This window comes from Aedes albopictus, chromosome 2 (assembly GCF_035046485.1).
Source record: "Aedes albopictus strain Foshan chromosome 2, AalbF5, whole genome shotgun sequence".
NCBI lineage: Eukaryota > Metazoa > Arthropoda > Insecta > Diptera > Culicidae > Aedes > Aedes albopictus.
Genome location: NC_085137.1, coordinates 355282742 through 355299252, shown reverse-complemented (window position 1 = coordinate 355299252; position 16511 = coordinate 355282742). Strand labels below are relative to the sequence as shown.

Genomic DNA, 16511 nt, shown 5'->3' with positions numbered 1-16511 from the left:
TAAACCAGTTTGTCTGAAATTATAGTATTGTCTCATGAAATCCCCGCATTTGGGATTTTTTTATTTTTCACAGATAGGGTTCACATATATATAAACAAAAACTAAATTGAAAAAATAGGGGTTCCTAATTTTCCGGAAAACTCCAGTGGAAATCAAACATTTTCCACAGACACCACCTACGACCTTAAATCATAACTCAAGAGCGAAGCATCGTAGACACAATGAAAACATTTCATTAAATTCTGAGAACCTTCGTAATTAACTCATATCCCAAGTAACAATCTTAATTCTATTTGGTTTTATTTGTTTTTATGATAGTTTTATCGGAACATTGCATATTCTAGTTGATCTTATCGGAGTATCAGCTGAGCACAACTATTCTTGGTCAATATGTGGTTTTAAAAACACCTCCAAGAATACTTGAGGTTCAGTTCATAAAACCATAAACACAACAAGACCTGTTGAACTTATTTTCAGTTTTATAAGGTTCTTGTAGTTATCTTCAATCATCCGTTCTTGATCAAGAGCAACTGTTCTCGCATGAGAACAGTTTTGTACATGAAAAATACAAGAAAAAACTCAAGCATCAGATTTTGATTCTCATCGTTCCATTATTGCTGCCAATCAAGAACACCTACCCGGAAACCCAACCACGACGCGGTGCAGTGTCAAGTTCCTCCGGTTGCAGCATCCGAAATGAGGTGGGTATGGTCATCCAGGACGTCGATTCCCGTGTCATCGGGGTTCCAATCATCGATCTTTAAAATCAACAACTACTTACCTGTTGGAAATGCTGATCGGAGGAATGATGCACTGCACCGCATCAAGGCCGGTTATCGAAAAAGGTCTGCCTGGTTGGTAATAGTACCGGGCTGATAATTAAATTCATCGGACGAGATTCACAAAATCCACCGCGGTGCGATAATTTATTGTTTGTTTACAATTTGGCGTACATAATTTATGACGTTCTCGGCGAAGTTTGCATAAACCTACATCAAGAACGTTATAAACCTGAGTACTCTTGAGTAACACTTCTTACCCTTGCATAAGATGAAATAAATTTAAGACGTTCTTGATGGAGGCCAACCAGGCTGCATTGAGAACGTTATAAATACTAGTATTCTTGAGTTATGCTTTTAGCTCTGGCATGAGTTGAAAGAAATTTAAGACGATCTTATGGTGATGTTGATTAAAACCATCGATAATGGTCCGACCACCGGCCTAGATTTCAATGGAAGCCATGTTGAGAAAACTCATGAGCAATGTTCGCATGACCAGGAATAATATTTTTTTTAAATTTTTATTAGTGCGTTATAATGGAAGCCCGTTGCAATTTTTGGAAGTATCTTCCAACATATATACGATGAATTTTGCTTGGCATTTGGCATTTTTGTTACACCACGGAAATATTTCCAATAATAAATTAATCCCTATTACAATAATGTGTCATTTTCATTGTGTTTTTAATTTCAATTTAATTCATCAAACTTTTCTGTCGACATAAAAGCTGCATCAGCAACAACACTGACAAATTTATTATCGTTTTATGCTGCACTTGAAGAATTCTACAAGGAGAGAGCAATTCGCCTTGAGGACAACTTGGGAAGTACAACAAGTTTTAAGAGAAATTTAAAAACAACTCTCCAAGTGCATCTTAGGATGGGCCTCTTTGGTCTTATGGCGGGTTTATGGTTGAGTTGATGTCGTTTTGCAGAGCAATTTGGTTTATGCATGGTTTTAAAGAACAGGTGTTGAAGAATACTTCAGAAGCATTATAAAATTAATTTTGTTACTTGGGATAGCACAGCTGGACAATTTCCACAAAATTGGTCATAACTCAGGAACGAAGAAAAACCAGTTCTTGAAAATATCACAGAATATAGCTAATGTAGTTCCCTTCCAAATTTTTTTTTTTGAGATTTTTTCCGGACTTCCTAAATAGTTTTTTTCCAACCGATTTTCCTCAGCTGTGGAAAATTTTGTGGAAAACAATTTTTATTTTATATTTCTTTTCAATTGGGTTCTTTAGGGGTATCCCGATTATTTCATAATCTGATTCTCCGCCCAAAAATTTGCCGAATTCCAAAATTTCATAGTTTTTGGTGTCCGGGAACTATTTTTAAAATACATTTAAAGTTTGTATGGGAAAATTTTTTGTTCGGGTCGAACTGTCACTTTATCGATTGAACTGTCATTCTATGTATCCACAAAAATTAAAACAGTTTTGTTAATTTAATCATCAAATCAAATGTATTGAAATCCAATAAAATCACGCTATACTCAGAAAAATGAGCTCTTTCGATTAGGCTATAGAAAATAGCAATATTTTATTCACTAAACAACCCAATTGCAGAGAAAATATGCTTTTGATTTTACAAAAAAAATGTGTCTACGATACTTCGTTCTTGAGTTATGGTTTTTCAAAGTAGGAGGTGTCTGTGGAAAACGATTGTTTTCCACTGGAGTTTCCCGGAAAATTAGGCGACCCTGATTTTTATCAATTTGGTTTTAATTCATATACCTATGTGTGAACCCTATCTGTGAAAAAAAAATCTTTAAACTATGAGAACCTTTGTACGAATTTACACGATAATAAAATATATCGCCATTAAAATATCCCAAGTCAGTATAGAATGTACACACTGATTTTAGAGTCTCTTGTTCGGCTTCAGTTATTTATTACCGAACGTTCGGTAAACATTTTTTTGCTGAACTTCGGTATTGTTTTGCTGAATATTCGGTAATCTAAACTTTTACCGAAAATAGAACAGCTGAATACGGTACTTCAATTTAAGGCGAAACTGGAGGCATTTCCTCATTTTTTTTGGTTTTCGATTTTTTTATTAAATAACGAAGCAATATTTTCAAAGTCGGTTTTCGTACACATTTAGAGTATGGATCAAGGTATCTTCTGATTTTTTTTGAGGTGGAAAATGTTTTCCATTTTTGCAGAAACCATTTTTTTGTGTAATTTCGTTCAAAAATGGTTTCTGCAAAAACGAAAAACATTTTCCACCACAAAAAAAATCAGAAGATACCTTGATCCATACTCTACATGTGCACGAAAACCGATTTTGAAAATATTGCTTCGTTATTTAATAAAAAATCAAAAACCACAAAGTGAGGAAATGCTTCCAGTTTCGCCTTAAGTGTGAGGGTACCGTAATCCGAGGTTAAATTGATCAGCGGGGTGAAATTTATCATTCGCGTACTAAATTGTAATCCCATATTAACATTTTCTACACATCCTTATGATGACGAAATTTTTACTTCCCTCATATAGTTCATAGATGTCTAGAGATGAGTGTGTACTTTGAAGTTTTTAGATAAACTTAGTCTTGCATAACTTTCTAAAGGGTTTTTCAATATGTTTCTCACATAGACGAAACCGTTGGTACTAAACAATCGATTGCTGCTAGAAGTACCAGTAAACATTCGGTGTTCACATTTTTGTGGAAGCTTGATTGTGTTGCCTTGTAGCTATTCAGGACATATCAGTTTGCATACCTTCAGGCGCTTAATGGTCAATTTCAAATAAAAATTTGGCATTTAACAGCCGAGTTCATTAGTTGTAAGAGTTTTCACTTGTTTATCTTGTTCAGAATATCAATATTTAGTGAAGAAGGCAATTTTCTATTCTAATCGATGCTCATTAGTATGTTGATCAATTTCGCCCCAAAGTGGCATTTTCATTTTTAGGATGTTTTAAGTTATTTAACTTCAAGTTGAAATTTGTTGAACAAAGTTCTGTCACGTAGTTCTATAGAGATCCACTCGGTACTGGTCTTGTAACAATTCTGTTGCCAATATTTGAATTGTAACAAATGTTATCTGCAAAAACTGTTTGAAAGTGATCTATTTCACCCCACTTTTATTTAATAGAGCAAAACTATTTTTTCAATTTTAGATTTAAACTCTAATACAGTACAGATGCGAAAAGTGCTTTCAGCATTCTTAAGAGGAAAAACTGAATGGCATCATCAACTCAATAAGCAGAAGTAGAACTAATTTTTGAAATTCTTACTACATAGTAGGGGGTTCGTGGCATAATGGCCACACGGAGTTAAATGTACCGTACCGTCGTTTCCTCCGTTGCCGTGGTCTCCCGTACCTACGTTCCCCACGCCATTCAGAGGCAGATCGAAGTGCTGCTTCCACATTTCAATCACCTCACATCCGTCTGTCAAGAAGCCTCCGTATTTCGGCTCGCGGCACAAAGCCGTTGCGGGATGCGTTGAGCTTAGAGCGTAGAATTTCAGTGTTTCTTGGGAACGGCACAGCAGATCCATTTCTTCGCACTCTGCTTCTTCCAGGCGGCCCTTTTTTTTTTTGAAATAGGCGGGTCTGCTGTTTCCGCTTCTGTTTGTAACGTTCCACGTTCTGTCGGGTCCCTTGCTGCAGCATTACCGCCCGCGCTGCGTTCTTCTCCTCCAAAACCGTTCTACACTCTTCGTCGAACCATACGTTCCGTCGATTCTGTTCCACTTACCCGGTGGTGCTCTCGGCTGCATCGTTGATGGCTACTTTTACTGTACTCCAGCAGTCCTCTAGAGGGGCCTCATCGAGCTCGCCCTCGTCTGGCAACGCGGCCTCGAGATTCTGCGCGTATGCTGAGACAACATCCGGTTGTTCGTAAATTGTTGATGATGGAGAGTTTTGGGCGCAATTTGACGATCACTAGGTAGTGGCAAGCTTGCTATTTGATGAAAACATTCGCGAAATGATACGATTTGCTTTCGACAACGAACACGTTTTAACCCATCCTCGCTTTATTCAATCAACCTCCCATACGAGTAGCACACGAACGGACTCAACACTGATCAGCATAGTTGACTCTTCCTTTTCGCCGTTGAGCCGTTGCGTTCTAGCCAAGCATCTCTTTTCATCGCTTTCGATGCTTTTCGACAGCTTATCGCGAAACATCGTTGGCTGGAAGCTTTATTAGTATGGTATCGGTACATGCGAATGTTGCTTCTGTGTGCGTGTCGAGCGTTCGTGCCGTAGCTTCGCAAACCAACCTATTCGGTATGGTTCGGCTGTTCGGGCGAGCGTGTGACGGCACAGTCAGATGTGTGCAAAATCGTTTGTGATTTACATCATGTTCGTTTTGCCACCTCTTTGCTGCTGGTCATCGCTGATCAGTGCACAGTTCAATCGCACGCGATAAATATACAGTTGATGAGTTGTGATGAGCACTAGTGAGGTGATCATTTGCATCATTGGGTAGTGGTCGGAGTTGATATTGGTGTTGATGTCGGAAAAGTGCCGTCCGTCAATCAGAACGTGGCCGTCTGCTGTGATGATCTCCAGGTGTAACGATAAGGGAGGCTGTGTTGGAAAGGTGCTACGTATGGCCTGAACTTTCCAATTGTCGGTCTGAATTTCTTCTCCTGGCATATCGGAGCGTTTTTATTTGCTATGATGATCTTGACGTCGTGGCTTGGGCAGCAGTCGTACTGGCGTTCGAGCTACGCGTAAACAGCGTCCGTAAAATCATCAGTGTTTTTCCGGAGTGTGGGCTGTGCACGTTTATTATGATGAAGTTGAAGAATCTGCCCTTGATCCTGAACATACACATTCTTTTGTCGATCGAACACCAACCGATCACACGCCTCTGCATGTCGCCCATCACGATAAAAGCTGTTGCTAGCTCACGTGTGTTGCCGCAACTCTGATAGATGGTATGATTACATCTAAACGTTCGCACCATGGAATCTGTCCTACACACCTCCTGCAGCGATACGATGCCGAACCCGCGGTCCTTCAGTAGATCGGCGAGTATGCGGGTGCTCCCAATGAAGTTGAGAGACCAGCAGCTCCACGTACCGAGTTTCCCGTCGCAAGTCCTTTTTGTTCGCTGGGGTCGTTGCAGTTGGTCTCGATTCCTATTATTCTGTTGCTGATTTTCGGTTTCAATGCCTTTTTACGAACAGGGCCCATATAGCCGAGGCGGTAAACGCACGGGTATTCAGCAAGACCATGCTGAGGGTGACGGGTTCGATTCCCGGTCGGTCCAGGATCTTTTCGTAAAGGAAATTTCCTTGACTTCCTTGGGCATAGAGTATCTTCGTGCCTGCCACACGATATACACATGCAAAAAGGTCATTGGCAGAGGAAGCTCTCAGTTAAAAACTGTGGAAGTGCTCATTGAACACTAAGCTGAGAAGCAGGCTTTGCCCCAGTGAGGACGTTACGCCACGAAGAAGATGAAGAAGTCTTTTTACGACTGGCTCGTAGGACCTTACATCTACCCCCTACATTGTTGTGTGGCCCAGTGCTCAGGGAGCTAAGGGGCTGTCCGTAAACCACGTGGTCATTTTTTTGAGACTTTTCAATCCCCCCCCCCTCATGACCACGTGGTTTATGGACAGCCCCTAACAGGTTTATTTCTATCCACAAAACTTGCGCGCATCCGAATCTCAGTGGTGGATCCATACATAAGAGACTGGTTCCTGTTGAGATGTACAGTGTGAGACGTGTATTTTCTATTTACCTTTGCTATACTGAGGATATGGACATGTCTGCTCGCAAGAGATCCGGATGATACAAGAAGATCCGAAGAGCAGGGTGCAAGGTGGGAAGATCAGGTGGAAAGAGATCTGGTGAGCATTGGACGTGATCGAGGCGGAAGATAGACAGCCACGAACCGAGTACTATGGCGTAATATTGTTAGGTACATAATGCAGTTTTATCTTGAATTCGATGTTTCAGTAACTAAATGAAATGATTGAAATTTCAACAGATTTCTTTTGGTTAACATTTATTACTAGTTTTTGCAGTTTGATTTTGTTTCATTTTAGTCCATGTGAAAGCGTTGTAGTAAGGCCACCTTCTCAAGGCTTGGAGTGAGGAGGAGACAAAATTCCATGATGTCCACAATATTGTAATCAAAATGAGATTTATAAATACATAATTCGTCAGTTCACACACAATCACCAACATTGACGGCTAGTCAAAACTTATGCTTCTACTCTTCAAGAATTCATATCCTGGTGTGGCGTCACCGCTCTCATCCGGATACAAAACCCTACAAAACCTATTGATTGGTTAGTATTGTACCAATCAAACGATTTTAGAGCCGGCTGATAAAAATGACACGACAACAGGCTACTCATTCTTATGCTTTGATTCTCTATCTTCTCCGCCCTTGGCATAAACTTGCTAATTGTGCGCGTGCCGAACAAGCGAAAGTGTGAAATTTGAGATGCGTGTATAAACAAAAACATGAAACAATCGTATTACACAATATAGCTACATCGTGACAGGGTTTTAAGTGAACTCGATCAGACAAGTTAATTGTATGTTTGAAATTTAAACTGTACGAAATATTGAACGTATGCACCGCACTTTACTATCACTAAATAAAGGGGAAACAATGATTTGATATTTTTAAAAACAGAAGTAAGAATGGAACAACAATGGTTTGCAAAATTTAAATTATAGAAAAAAAAACTTCTCAACTGTCGATTTGAACACCTTTTACATCCTCAACCGCTACTTTAATGACGGTAAAGTTTAGCACACACTTTAACATTTCATTATTTGAAAGTTAATGTATGACAAAAATTTTAAAACATTTGTTGATTCTTCATTGACCCGCATGGTTAACAGTTGACAGGTCAAGCCTCAACAAATTCGCGTTATCATGCAATTAACACGAGAGTGAATGGCGCCTTCATACTTTCTCCGGATGGTAATAGTCCACTTGATAAAAAAATAGTCGATCAGTTGAACGTTAGCTTTGTATCAATCCGTGTTCCAGTACCTATCGGCGAAAGAAACCATGCAGTGCATCCTAAACACTTTAATCCTTGTGCTTGCGCTGAGCTTCAGCCGTTGCAGTAGTTCGGAAATTGAAAGTTATTCAAATCAAACATCACTCGTCAGTCGTCATCGAAGAGGTAATGGGTTGTGATAGAATCCCAGTTCAGCATTCAGCAACGCTCGATTTTTCCAGAGTTTCCTTTCTTTACGATTGGACGTATCGCGAATACACAATGCACAGGAGTGAACGGCTTACTGGGAACGTGTCAGGTTCGAGGTGAATGTGATGCTAATGGGGGAATTGCGATGGGAGCGTGCAGCTCTCTAACCAACCAAGCCGTTTGTTGTGTCTGTAAGTTGATTGTCACGTGTTAGTTTTCTGGTCATTACGTATGGTTGTTTGTTTTCATACAGTCAAAGCCACTTGTGGTGGATCTGGATCGAATAATGTGACATACTTCCAAAATAGTGGCTTCCCAAATCCGTACAATGGAGGTGGCAGGTAAGTTGAATCATAGATCAGAAGTTGTAAAGCTTTCATTAACGTTATTTACACCGTGAGTATCTGTGAAGGAACAACTGTAGCCATGGAATATTTTCCATTGATACAAGACAGCTTTCATTGGCGCGTAATAGGTTCGATTTTACAAAGTAGTGGAGCATTTATGTTCTGTTAATTTAACTTGTTTGTTTGGAGCCCAGTACAAGAGTTGTTCCTAAAGTCGTCTTTTAACTTACCTTACCGATCAGGCTGGGTGGCCTGTGCTTGTACATAGTAGCCGTCTCCATTCCACTCGGTCTATGGCTGTTTGTCTCCAGTTCCGCACTCTGCGAAGGGTCTGCAGATCGTCCTCCACTTGGTCGACCGACCTAGCTCGCTGCGCACCACGTCTTCTTGTACCGGTCGGATGACTCTCGAGAACCATTTTAGTCGGGTTGCTATCCGACATCCTGATGACGTGACCCGTCCACCGTAGCCTCCCGAATTTCGCGGTATGGTCGATGGTTGGTTCTCTCAGCAGCTGATGCAGCTCGTGGTTCATTCGCCTTCTCCAAGTACCGTCTTCCATCTGCACTCCGCTGTAGATGCTACGCAACACTTTCCGTTCGAAAACTCCAAGGGCGCGTTGGTCCTCTGCACGTAAGGTCCATGTTTCGTGCCCATAGAGGACGACCGGTCTAATCAGCGTTTTGTAGATGGTTAACTTCGTGTTACGGCGAACTTTATTCGATCGTAGAGTTCTGCGGAGTCCAAAGTAAGTACGATTTCCTGCTACAATGCACCTCTGAATTTCTCTGCTGGTGTCGTTGTCGGCGGTCACCAGTGAGCCCAAGTACACGAATTCTTCAACTGCCTCAATTTCATCACCGTCGATATAAATTCGGGCTTGCGGGCGCGGTTATTCCTCTATGGAGCTCTTTGCCATCATGTACTTTGTTTTCGGCACATTAATGACTAATCCAATTCGCCTGGCTTCACTCTTTAGTCCGATGTACGTTTCCGCCATCGTTTCAAATTTCAGTTCGTGGATTTTGTTAGATACGGTGTTTGGTAGTTAGGCTTGAATTTACGAGCAATAAAATCAATATCATCAGCGGAACCAAGCAGCTGAACGGACTTCCCGAAAACCGTTCCACTCGTGTTTATCCCCGCTCTCCTAATTACACCCTCTAAAGCAATGTTGAACAGCAAACTCAAAAGACCATCACCTTGCCGTAACCCTCTGCGTGATTCGAAGGGACTCGAGAGTGTCCCTGATACTCGAACTACGCACATCTCTCGATTCATCGTCGCCTTGATCAATCGTTTCAATTTATCCGGGAATCCGTATTCGTGCATAATCTGCCATAGCTGTTCTCGATCGATTGTATCATACGCCGATTTGAAATCGATGAACAAGTGATGTGTGGGCATGTTGTGTTCGCGGCATTTCTGCAACACCTGGTGGATGGCGAACATCTGGTCCGTTGTAGCGCGTTCACCCATGAATCCAGCCTGATATTGCCTCACGAATTCTCTTGCAATCGGTGATAGACGGTGGCATAAAATTTGAGAGAGTATCTTGTAGGCAGCGCTCAGAAGTGTGATCGCGCGACAGTTCCCGCAATCCATTTTGTCGCCCTTTTTGTAGATGGGACACACGATACCTTCCATCCACTCCTCCGGTAATACTTCCTCCTCCTCAATTTCGGTAATTACCCAATATCCACCGTATTTTAGTAACTCGCTAAGTAGTTAATCTGCTCCAGCGGCTTTGTTGTTTTCAACCACCTAACCTCCACCTCAATCTCTTGAAGGATCGGGGCTGGAAATCTTTCGTTCTGTGCACGTACTCCTAGATCTGTTACCTTTCCACCTTCGGTGCTTGCAACGTCGCCATTAAGGTGCTCATCGTAATGCTGCCGCCACCTCATGCACGCTCGTGAGAAGATTCCCGTGATTATCTCGGCACATGTCGGCTTGTGGCACATAGCCTCTTAACTCTTCCATCGCTTCGCGATCTCGTTCTACCTGCTGGCGCTTTTTCCTCCGGAAGACTGAGTTCTGCCTTTTCCGCGCCTGTCTATAGCGTGTCTCATTCTCTCTAGTACGGTGTTGCAACATTCTCGCCCATGCTCCATTCTTCTCGTTTTTCAACTGTTCACATTCGCCGTCGTACCAGTCCTGTCGTTTCTGTGATTCGGAGTCGCGAAGCCTAGTGCTGTAGCCGAGGTACTACCTATGGTGGATCGGATGTCCCTCCGGCCATCTTCAAGTGTAGCTGCGCCAGCTGCTCTTCCGTTGGTAGGGCCACTGCTAACTACTGCGCGTAGTCTTGAGCCACTTCTACGTTTTTTTTTTATTCCTGTTCGGGTTTGTCACTGCGACCAGTTTTTAGATCTATTGTGACATTACCCGTATCCTTAGTGTAGTGCATGTCGCATTACTCAATTGCCATTGAGGGGCAATGAAGTATCGAGTTTGATACAGTTTTTGTTTTGTTTTCTTAGAAAACAAAACAAGAGTACTGATATTGGCCATGCATCGGAAACCTAGCATCACCCTTGTTTTACTGCTAAATTCTCCCCAGTAAGAAGTTTAGAATCCGGGTTTTAACATTAGCAGCAATACCATTCCAATAATGGAACATATGTTCTGTAATAAGGATTCTAGTATGTTCCTTGCATACCAGCACTTACCTGTCTTTGAAGAGTTAGTACATACATGGATCCCTAACCCGATTTGATGTCCTTTGCATCAAGTTTAGCCTCGAACGGCGAGGTTTTTAACTATCTGCAAAGTAAAGTTGGTTAACTTAGTTTTATTCAGAGACCGTAAGCCATCACGATACCAGTGACAAGGACTAAATACTATGATTCCTTGAATTGCCAGAACGCATATTCCAAAATTGGAAAAGTAGGACGACACTAGGTTTCGGTAGATTTTACTCCGTAACTCAACACGAAAAGGTGATCTACCCACGTTACGGGCTCCGTTAACGATCGAGCATCTTTGAAACCCCCTCAATCATTCATCCATCAGCACGGGTCGCCTGACACCTTGGATTGGGGTTCCCTGTTTGGTGGACTTTTACCCCCGGAACAGGGGGTCCGTAGTGCTATTCTAAGCCGGCAGCTACACGGGCAACACTTCTACGTTACGCAGCTGCTCGATGTTGAGCCGCGGCGTTCGACTTCGACGCGTGGCGATAACTGTCGAAAGTTTTGAGCGTATGCACACAGCGACTAAGTAGTGATTCGAATCTATATTCGCACTGCGGTATGTGCGGACATTAGTTATATCCGAGAAGAATTTACCGTCGATTAGAACGTGGTCGATTTGGTTTTCTGTTTGATGGTCGGGTGATTTACAGGTGGCTTTGTGGATATCTTTGCGGGGGAAGAAGGTGCTTCGCACTACCGTACCACGGGAGGCTGCAAAGTTTACGCATCGCTGGCCGTTATCATTCAATACGGCGTGCAGGCCGTTTCGCCCAATTGCCGGTCTGTACATTTCCTCCCTTCCTACCTGCGCGTTCATGTCGCCGACAACGATTTTCACGTCACGCTGCGAGCAACCATCGTACGTTTGCTCTAACTGCGCGTAGAACGCTTCTTTCTCGTCATCGGGTATCCGTTCATGTGGGCAGTGGACGTTGATGATGCTGTAGTTGAAGAAACGGCCTTTAACTATCAACATGTACATCCTTGTGTTGATCGGCTGCCATCTGATCACACGTTTTCGCATCTTTCCCAACACTATAAATCCTGTTCCCAGATCATTGGTGGTGCCACAGCTTTGGTAGAAGGTAGCCGCTCGATGCCTGCATTTCCACACTTTCTGTCCAGTCCAACAAAGTTCCTGCAACGCCACGATGTCGAAGTTGCGGGGAGGTAGTTCGCCGTAGATTATCCTGTCACATCCTGCGAAACCAAGTGACTTGCAATTCCATGTTCCAAGTTTCCAATCGTAGTCCTTATTTCGTCACGTGGGTCTTTGCCGATTGTATCGAGTCGTATTTTTTCCTATGTGATTCGCAATGGGGATTTTTACGGGTGGATTATTGGTCCTACGCCAACACTTCTGTCTCGCCGGAGGGCCATCGTGCCAGTTCTGTTTATCGTCCCAACCAACACTAGGACGATCACGCTGATGGGGCTACCACCTTGGATCTAGCTGGGCGTGATGCAGCGTTGCTCCCTCAGCCGCTGCAGCGCGCTGGAAGCCAGAACAGACGCTGTTTGAGCCGCACCTCCTTGGTAAACAGAAGTTCGGGTCGTACCCCCTCAATCTAACTGAAGTCAGGGACAACAGTGCCCAGACTGCACTACCAGCTAAGAATACAACTCTTTGCCATCGCTTGACCCGTGGAAGCATGAGGTAGAAAGTTTTGAGGACCATGCGTTGGGACCTATTAAAGTATTTGAAGAAAATTGTCGTACGGTGACGTTATTGCCCGTTGTCGACCGGCCTTCTTCGGAGCCAGCTTGACAACTTCCTACAAACTTCGTGCTTTTATTTCAGTCTGTGCCGGGGGTATAGTACTATTTTTAATGTATTCATGTTTCTAATATTTCTCTTAGCTGTTCCTATACAGTGGTCCCTCCAGACAACACCATCTGCCAGCTAAGGATCGACTTCGGCGCGTTCACCCTATCGCAACCGAACGCCGATGGATTGTGCACGGTGGACAACATTCAAATAACTGGCGGCAGTGCTCGGGTTCCGGTAATATGCGGCGATAACAATGGGCAGCACGTGTATGTTCCATTCAGTGGTACCAACTCGATACAGATCAGAATTGCAACGACCGGATCGGTACCGTTTAACAGAGTTTGGAATCTGCAGTTGAGCTTGATATCCTGCTCCAGTACGTTCAAAGCTCCTGCGGGCTGTTTGCAGTATTTCCTTGGTAGTTCTGGCAGTATTCAAAGTTTCAACTATGGACAGGGAGCAAATGCAGCACTCAATGCGATGATGATGCCTGGTACACGGCAAATGGCTAATTCAAATTATGGTATTTGCATTCGAAAAGGCGTTGGGATATGTTCTGTCACCTACAAAGTGGTACGTATAGTTAAACGATAGTTTTTGAAACGATTCAACCATATTTCTTCACCAGCCTACAGGAGATCCTTACGCGTTCACCGTGTCGGGCGACGCTGGGGCAACAACACCTGGAACAGCTGCCGCTGCTCAACGGGGCGCTGATTGTACCACAGATTATCTTATCATACCGAACCCAACTGGCGTATCGACAGATAGGTTTTGTGGATTAGGATTCACTACAACTACAAGTATGTAATGATCAACAGCGTATATTTACATTTTCCTTACATTACTGATACATACACCTTCTACGGTTTGATCCATACAATTTCAGTGTCCAAGCTACATTTTTAAGAAATTTTTTGGTCAAATGAGTTTGAGGAGGTTCTTTATCTGTAATAATTCCTTTAAAATTGGTAGACTTAAAATTTCTGTATTTATCACGAAAGGGGGCATCCATTTAGTACGTCACGCTAAAAATGGGACTTTTCAAACCCCCCTCCCCCCCTCGTAAGGGTTTTTACTATACCTAATGCATTGCTTGTCACACTTTTCAGAACCCCCCTCCCCCCTCTAATTGTGACGTACTTTATGGATGCCCCCAAAGCGATATTATTGTTGTAATTCTTTTTATGAATTTTGCAAGAATTTTTCCTAAAATTTCTAGAAAATTCTCCAGGATTACCTCTAGAGACACCGCCAGAAGTTCCTTTGGGGATTCTTCGAGGCTTTATTAAAAATAATCTCCATGGATATGAATGCTTTTTGAAGGGATACTAAGAGAAATCTCTAAAGAAATTCTGGCTAAAATCATTCTCGGAAATTCTGCGATAATCTTTTTTCTGTAATCATAGAAAGAAGATTATCGCAGAGTCTCTTAGAATGATTTCAGCCAGGAATTGTATAGGAAATTCCTTCCAAGATTGCTGCATAAGCTAATGTTTGTATTCTTTCTTGTATTTCCTCAAACATTTTTGAAGAAACTGCTCCAAAAATGTGATCAGAATTTTTTCAAGGGTTTTCTGCTTTTCAGATATCTTCAAAGAATCTTATAGAAATTCCTCAAGAAACTCTTTCAGAAATTTCTCCAGGAGTTTCCCGAGGAATTCCTCCAAACGTTCATTCAAAAGATGCAATTCCAAAAGGTTTTTTTTTTTTACTAAGATTCGAAGATTCTTTCAGAAATACCTCCAGGGCTTTCCTTTAGAAATTCACTTTTTTCAGAAAACACTCAATATTTGTTTGAATTCCTCCTGTGGTTCCTTAGGTATCACTCCTAAGGTATCATATTTCTAAATTCAATTAATAAAAAACCTTGAAGGAATTTCTGCCGAAATCACTGAAGGAACTCCGGGTGGAATTTTCAGAGAGAAAACTTTCGAAGCGATCCCTGTAGAAAAAAAAACTCTTGAGATATTTTTGAAGTAATTTCTATTATCAAATTTCTTAAAGAATCCGTGAAGAAATAATAGGAGTTATCCTTAGACGGAAGGTCGAATAAATTGCTTAGGAAACTTCAAGACACATTCATGTGGGAATGTCCAATGCAATCGCTAAAGCAATTCCTAAACGAATTTCTGGTGTACTTCCTGAAGCAATAACTGAACGAATTTCTGAGGGAATATCTGGAAAATTTTCTGAAGAAACCAATGGATGAATTTAGATATCTATGTAAATAAAAATGGGATGGTGTTTGTATGTCACGAATAGGCTCGGGAACGGGTTAACAGATCGGCATGATTCTTTCACTGTTGCATCCCGCCAGAGCTCCGACGTGTTCGTACGAAAAAATAATTAGAAAAAGTGACCGGGAAGGGAAGAAAAACGGGACAATCTGAAATTCCATTTTGAGGGGCATTTCTTCATGAAACCGGATGTCAAAAAACAGAGTAGGCAGGCAGGACGACGTTTGCCGGGACTGCTAGTTAAAAATATTTGAAAGAATTTTTGTATGAATCTCTGCAGAAAATTCTGAAATATTTCCTGGAGAAATTTTCTCCAATTCTAATTGAAATACACACTTAATTTTTTTCCCTGAATCTCGGCAATTTTTCTTGCTTTTTACCGAGATTGGCACCGCCGAGCGCTCAGCAAACTTGTTTTTCAACGAGATCTCAGCAATCGTGTCGTTTGTTTGCTGAGGTTCAGGAAATGTTTCGCCGAAATTCAGCTAACAAACGTCAGTTTTTACCGAGATTCAGTATAAATATTTGCTGAGACACGGCGGTGCCGGCGTTTGCCGAGCTCATCTTAGTGTGTACATTTATATAATATTATGTATTATAATTGGTTATTTATTAGTCTTTCATGTTTTCGTTTCTGTTCTATTTTAGGCAATACCCCAGTGTTCGTAATGTATTACATCACAAATGCCAATGATGCGACAGATATAGGCAATAGAGGATTCAGTTTACTATATACTACTACTGCATGTGCGGTGGGAACTGGCAAGTAAACTAGCAAGTTGGCGGCTTGGAGAGATAACAATGGTACTGCATAGATGAGAATGGATTTACATTAAAATAATAATACAAGTAATAAATAACATTTTATGTCCCAATTATCACATTCCCTTAATCACTCTGTTAACTTTTATACGAAATCTGCAGCCAACTATTTGAATTTGACAAAAAAAAAATATCGCAATTGAACAAACCTTGATAGAGAATATCATATCACTTTTTTTTACTAGGATGCTCAAACTCTAATGACAACTGCTGACTGTTTTCCAGAAATTTCATTTTCGAAATGGCATATTTGAAGGAGTAAACCAACTCTCTGCTATTTCCATGGCTTAGTAAAGAAAAAAAAATCTTCTTTCTCCGAAACGGTACAACCAGACAAATTGCAATACGGGAAATGTGATGACATCGAAAAAGTTGTATTTTCGATGATTCTATTTAACCATGTAGCCAAAGCTGTTCCCAGTCAGTCCAGGAACTTTTCATTTCTGGAAATTTTCTTTATTTCCTAGCCATTTAGAGTATCTTTTAATCTTTTAGTGATTTCGCTGTGCTCGTGGTACCAATTCTTGATACTTGCTGTTTACTTAGAAGCAGGCGTGGTGTCGATCCCGCCTGCTTTCCGAGGACAAAGGGAGCAGTGAGGTTTACTCGGGAAACTGGCTTATATGCCAATGATAAAATCAGTAACAAATTTTGAAAACGACGTATAACACCGTTCAATACTAAATTTTGTTATGGGATGAGAGAAAAAA

At 41.6% G+C, this 16511-nt stretch overlaps 1 protein-coding gene across 1 annotated transcript; it reads left to right on the top strand.

Annotated features, from left to right (window-relative positions):
• Nucleotides 1-7512: 7512 nt before the first annotated feature.
• On the top strand, nucleotides 7513-15823 carry LOC115263103 (uncharacterized). The gene is made up of 6 exons (XM_029866017.2): nucleotides 7513-7901; nucleotides 7958-8116; nucleotides 8179-8266; nucleotides 12829-13312; nucleotides 13368-13542; nucleotides 15628-15823. The coding sequence occupies exons 1-6, from the start codon at nucleotides 7784-7786 to the stop codon at nucleotides 15747-15749; spliced, it is 1146 nt and encodes a 381-aa protein (XP_029721877.2). The 5' UTR covers nucleotides 7513-7783; the 3' UTR covers nucleotides 15750-15823.
• The last annotated feature ends 688 nt before the right edge of the window (nucleotides 15824-16511 follow it).

What these genes read in the sequence shown, in the direction of transcription:
- LOC115263103 (XM_029866017.2), top strand. Translation starts at nt 7,784, where the DNA reads ATGCAGTGCATCCTAAACACTTTAATCCTTGTGCTTGCGCTGAGCTTC. An exon ending in CCGTACAATGGAGGTGGCAG is followed by an intron (nt 8,267 to 12,828) that starts GTAAGTTGAATC and finishes TATTTCTCTTAG; the next exon opens with CTGTTCCTATACAGTGGTCC. An exon ending in GTTCTGTCACCTACAAAGTG is followed by an intron (nt 13,313 to 13,367) that starts GTACGTATAGTT and finishes TTTCTTCACCAG; the next exon opens with CCTACAGGAGATCCTTACGC.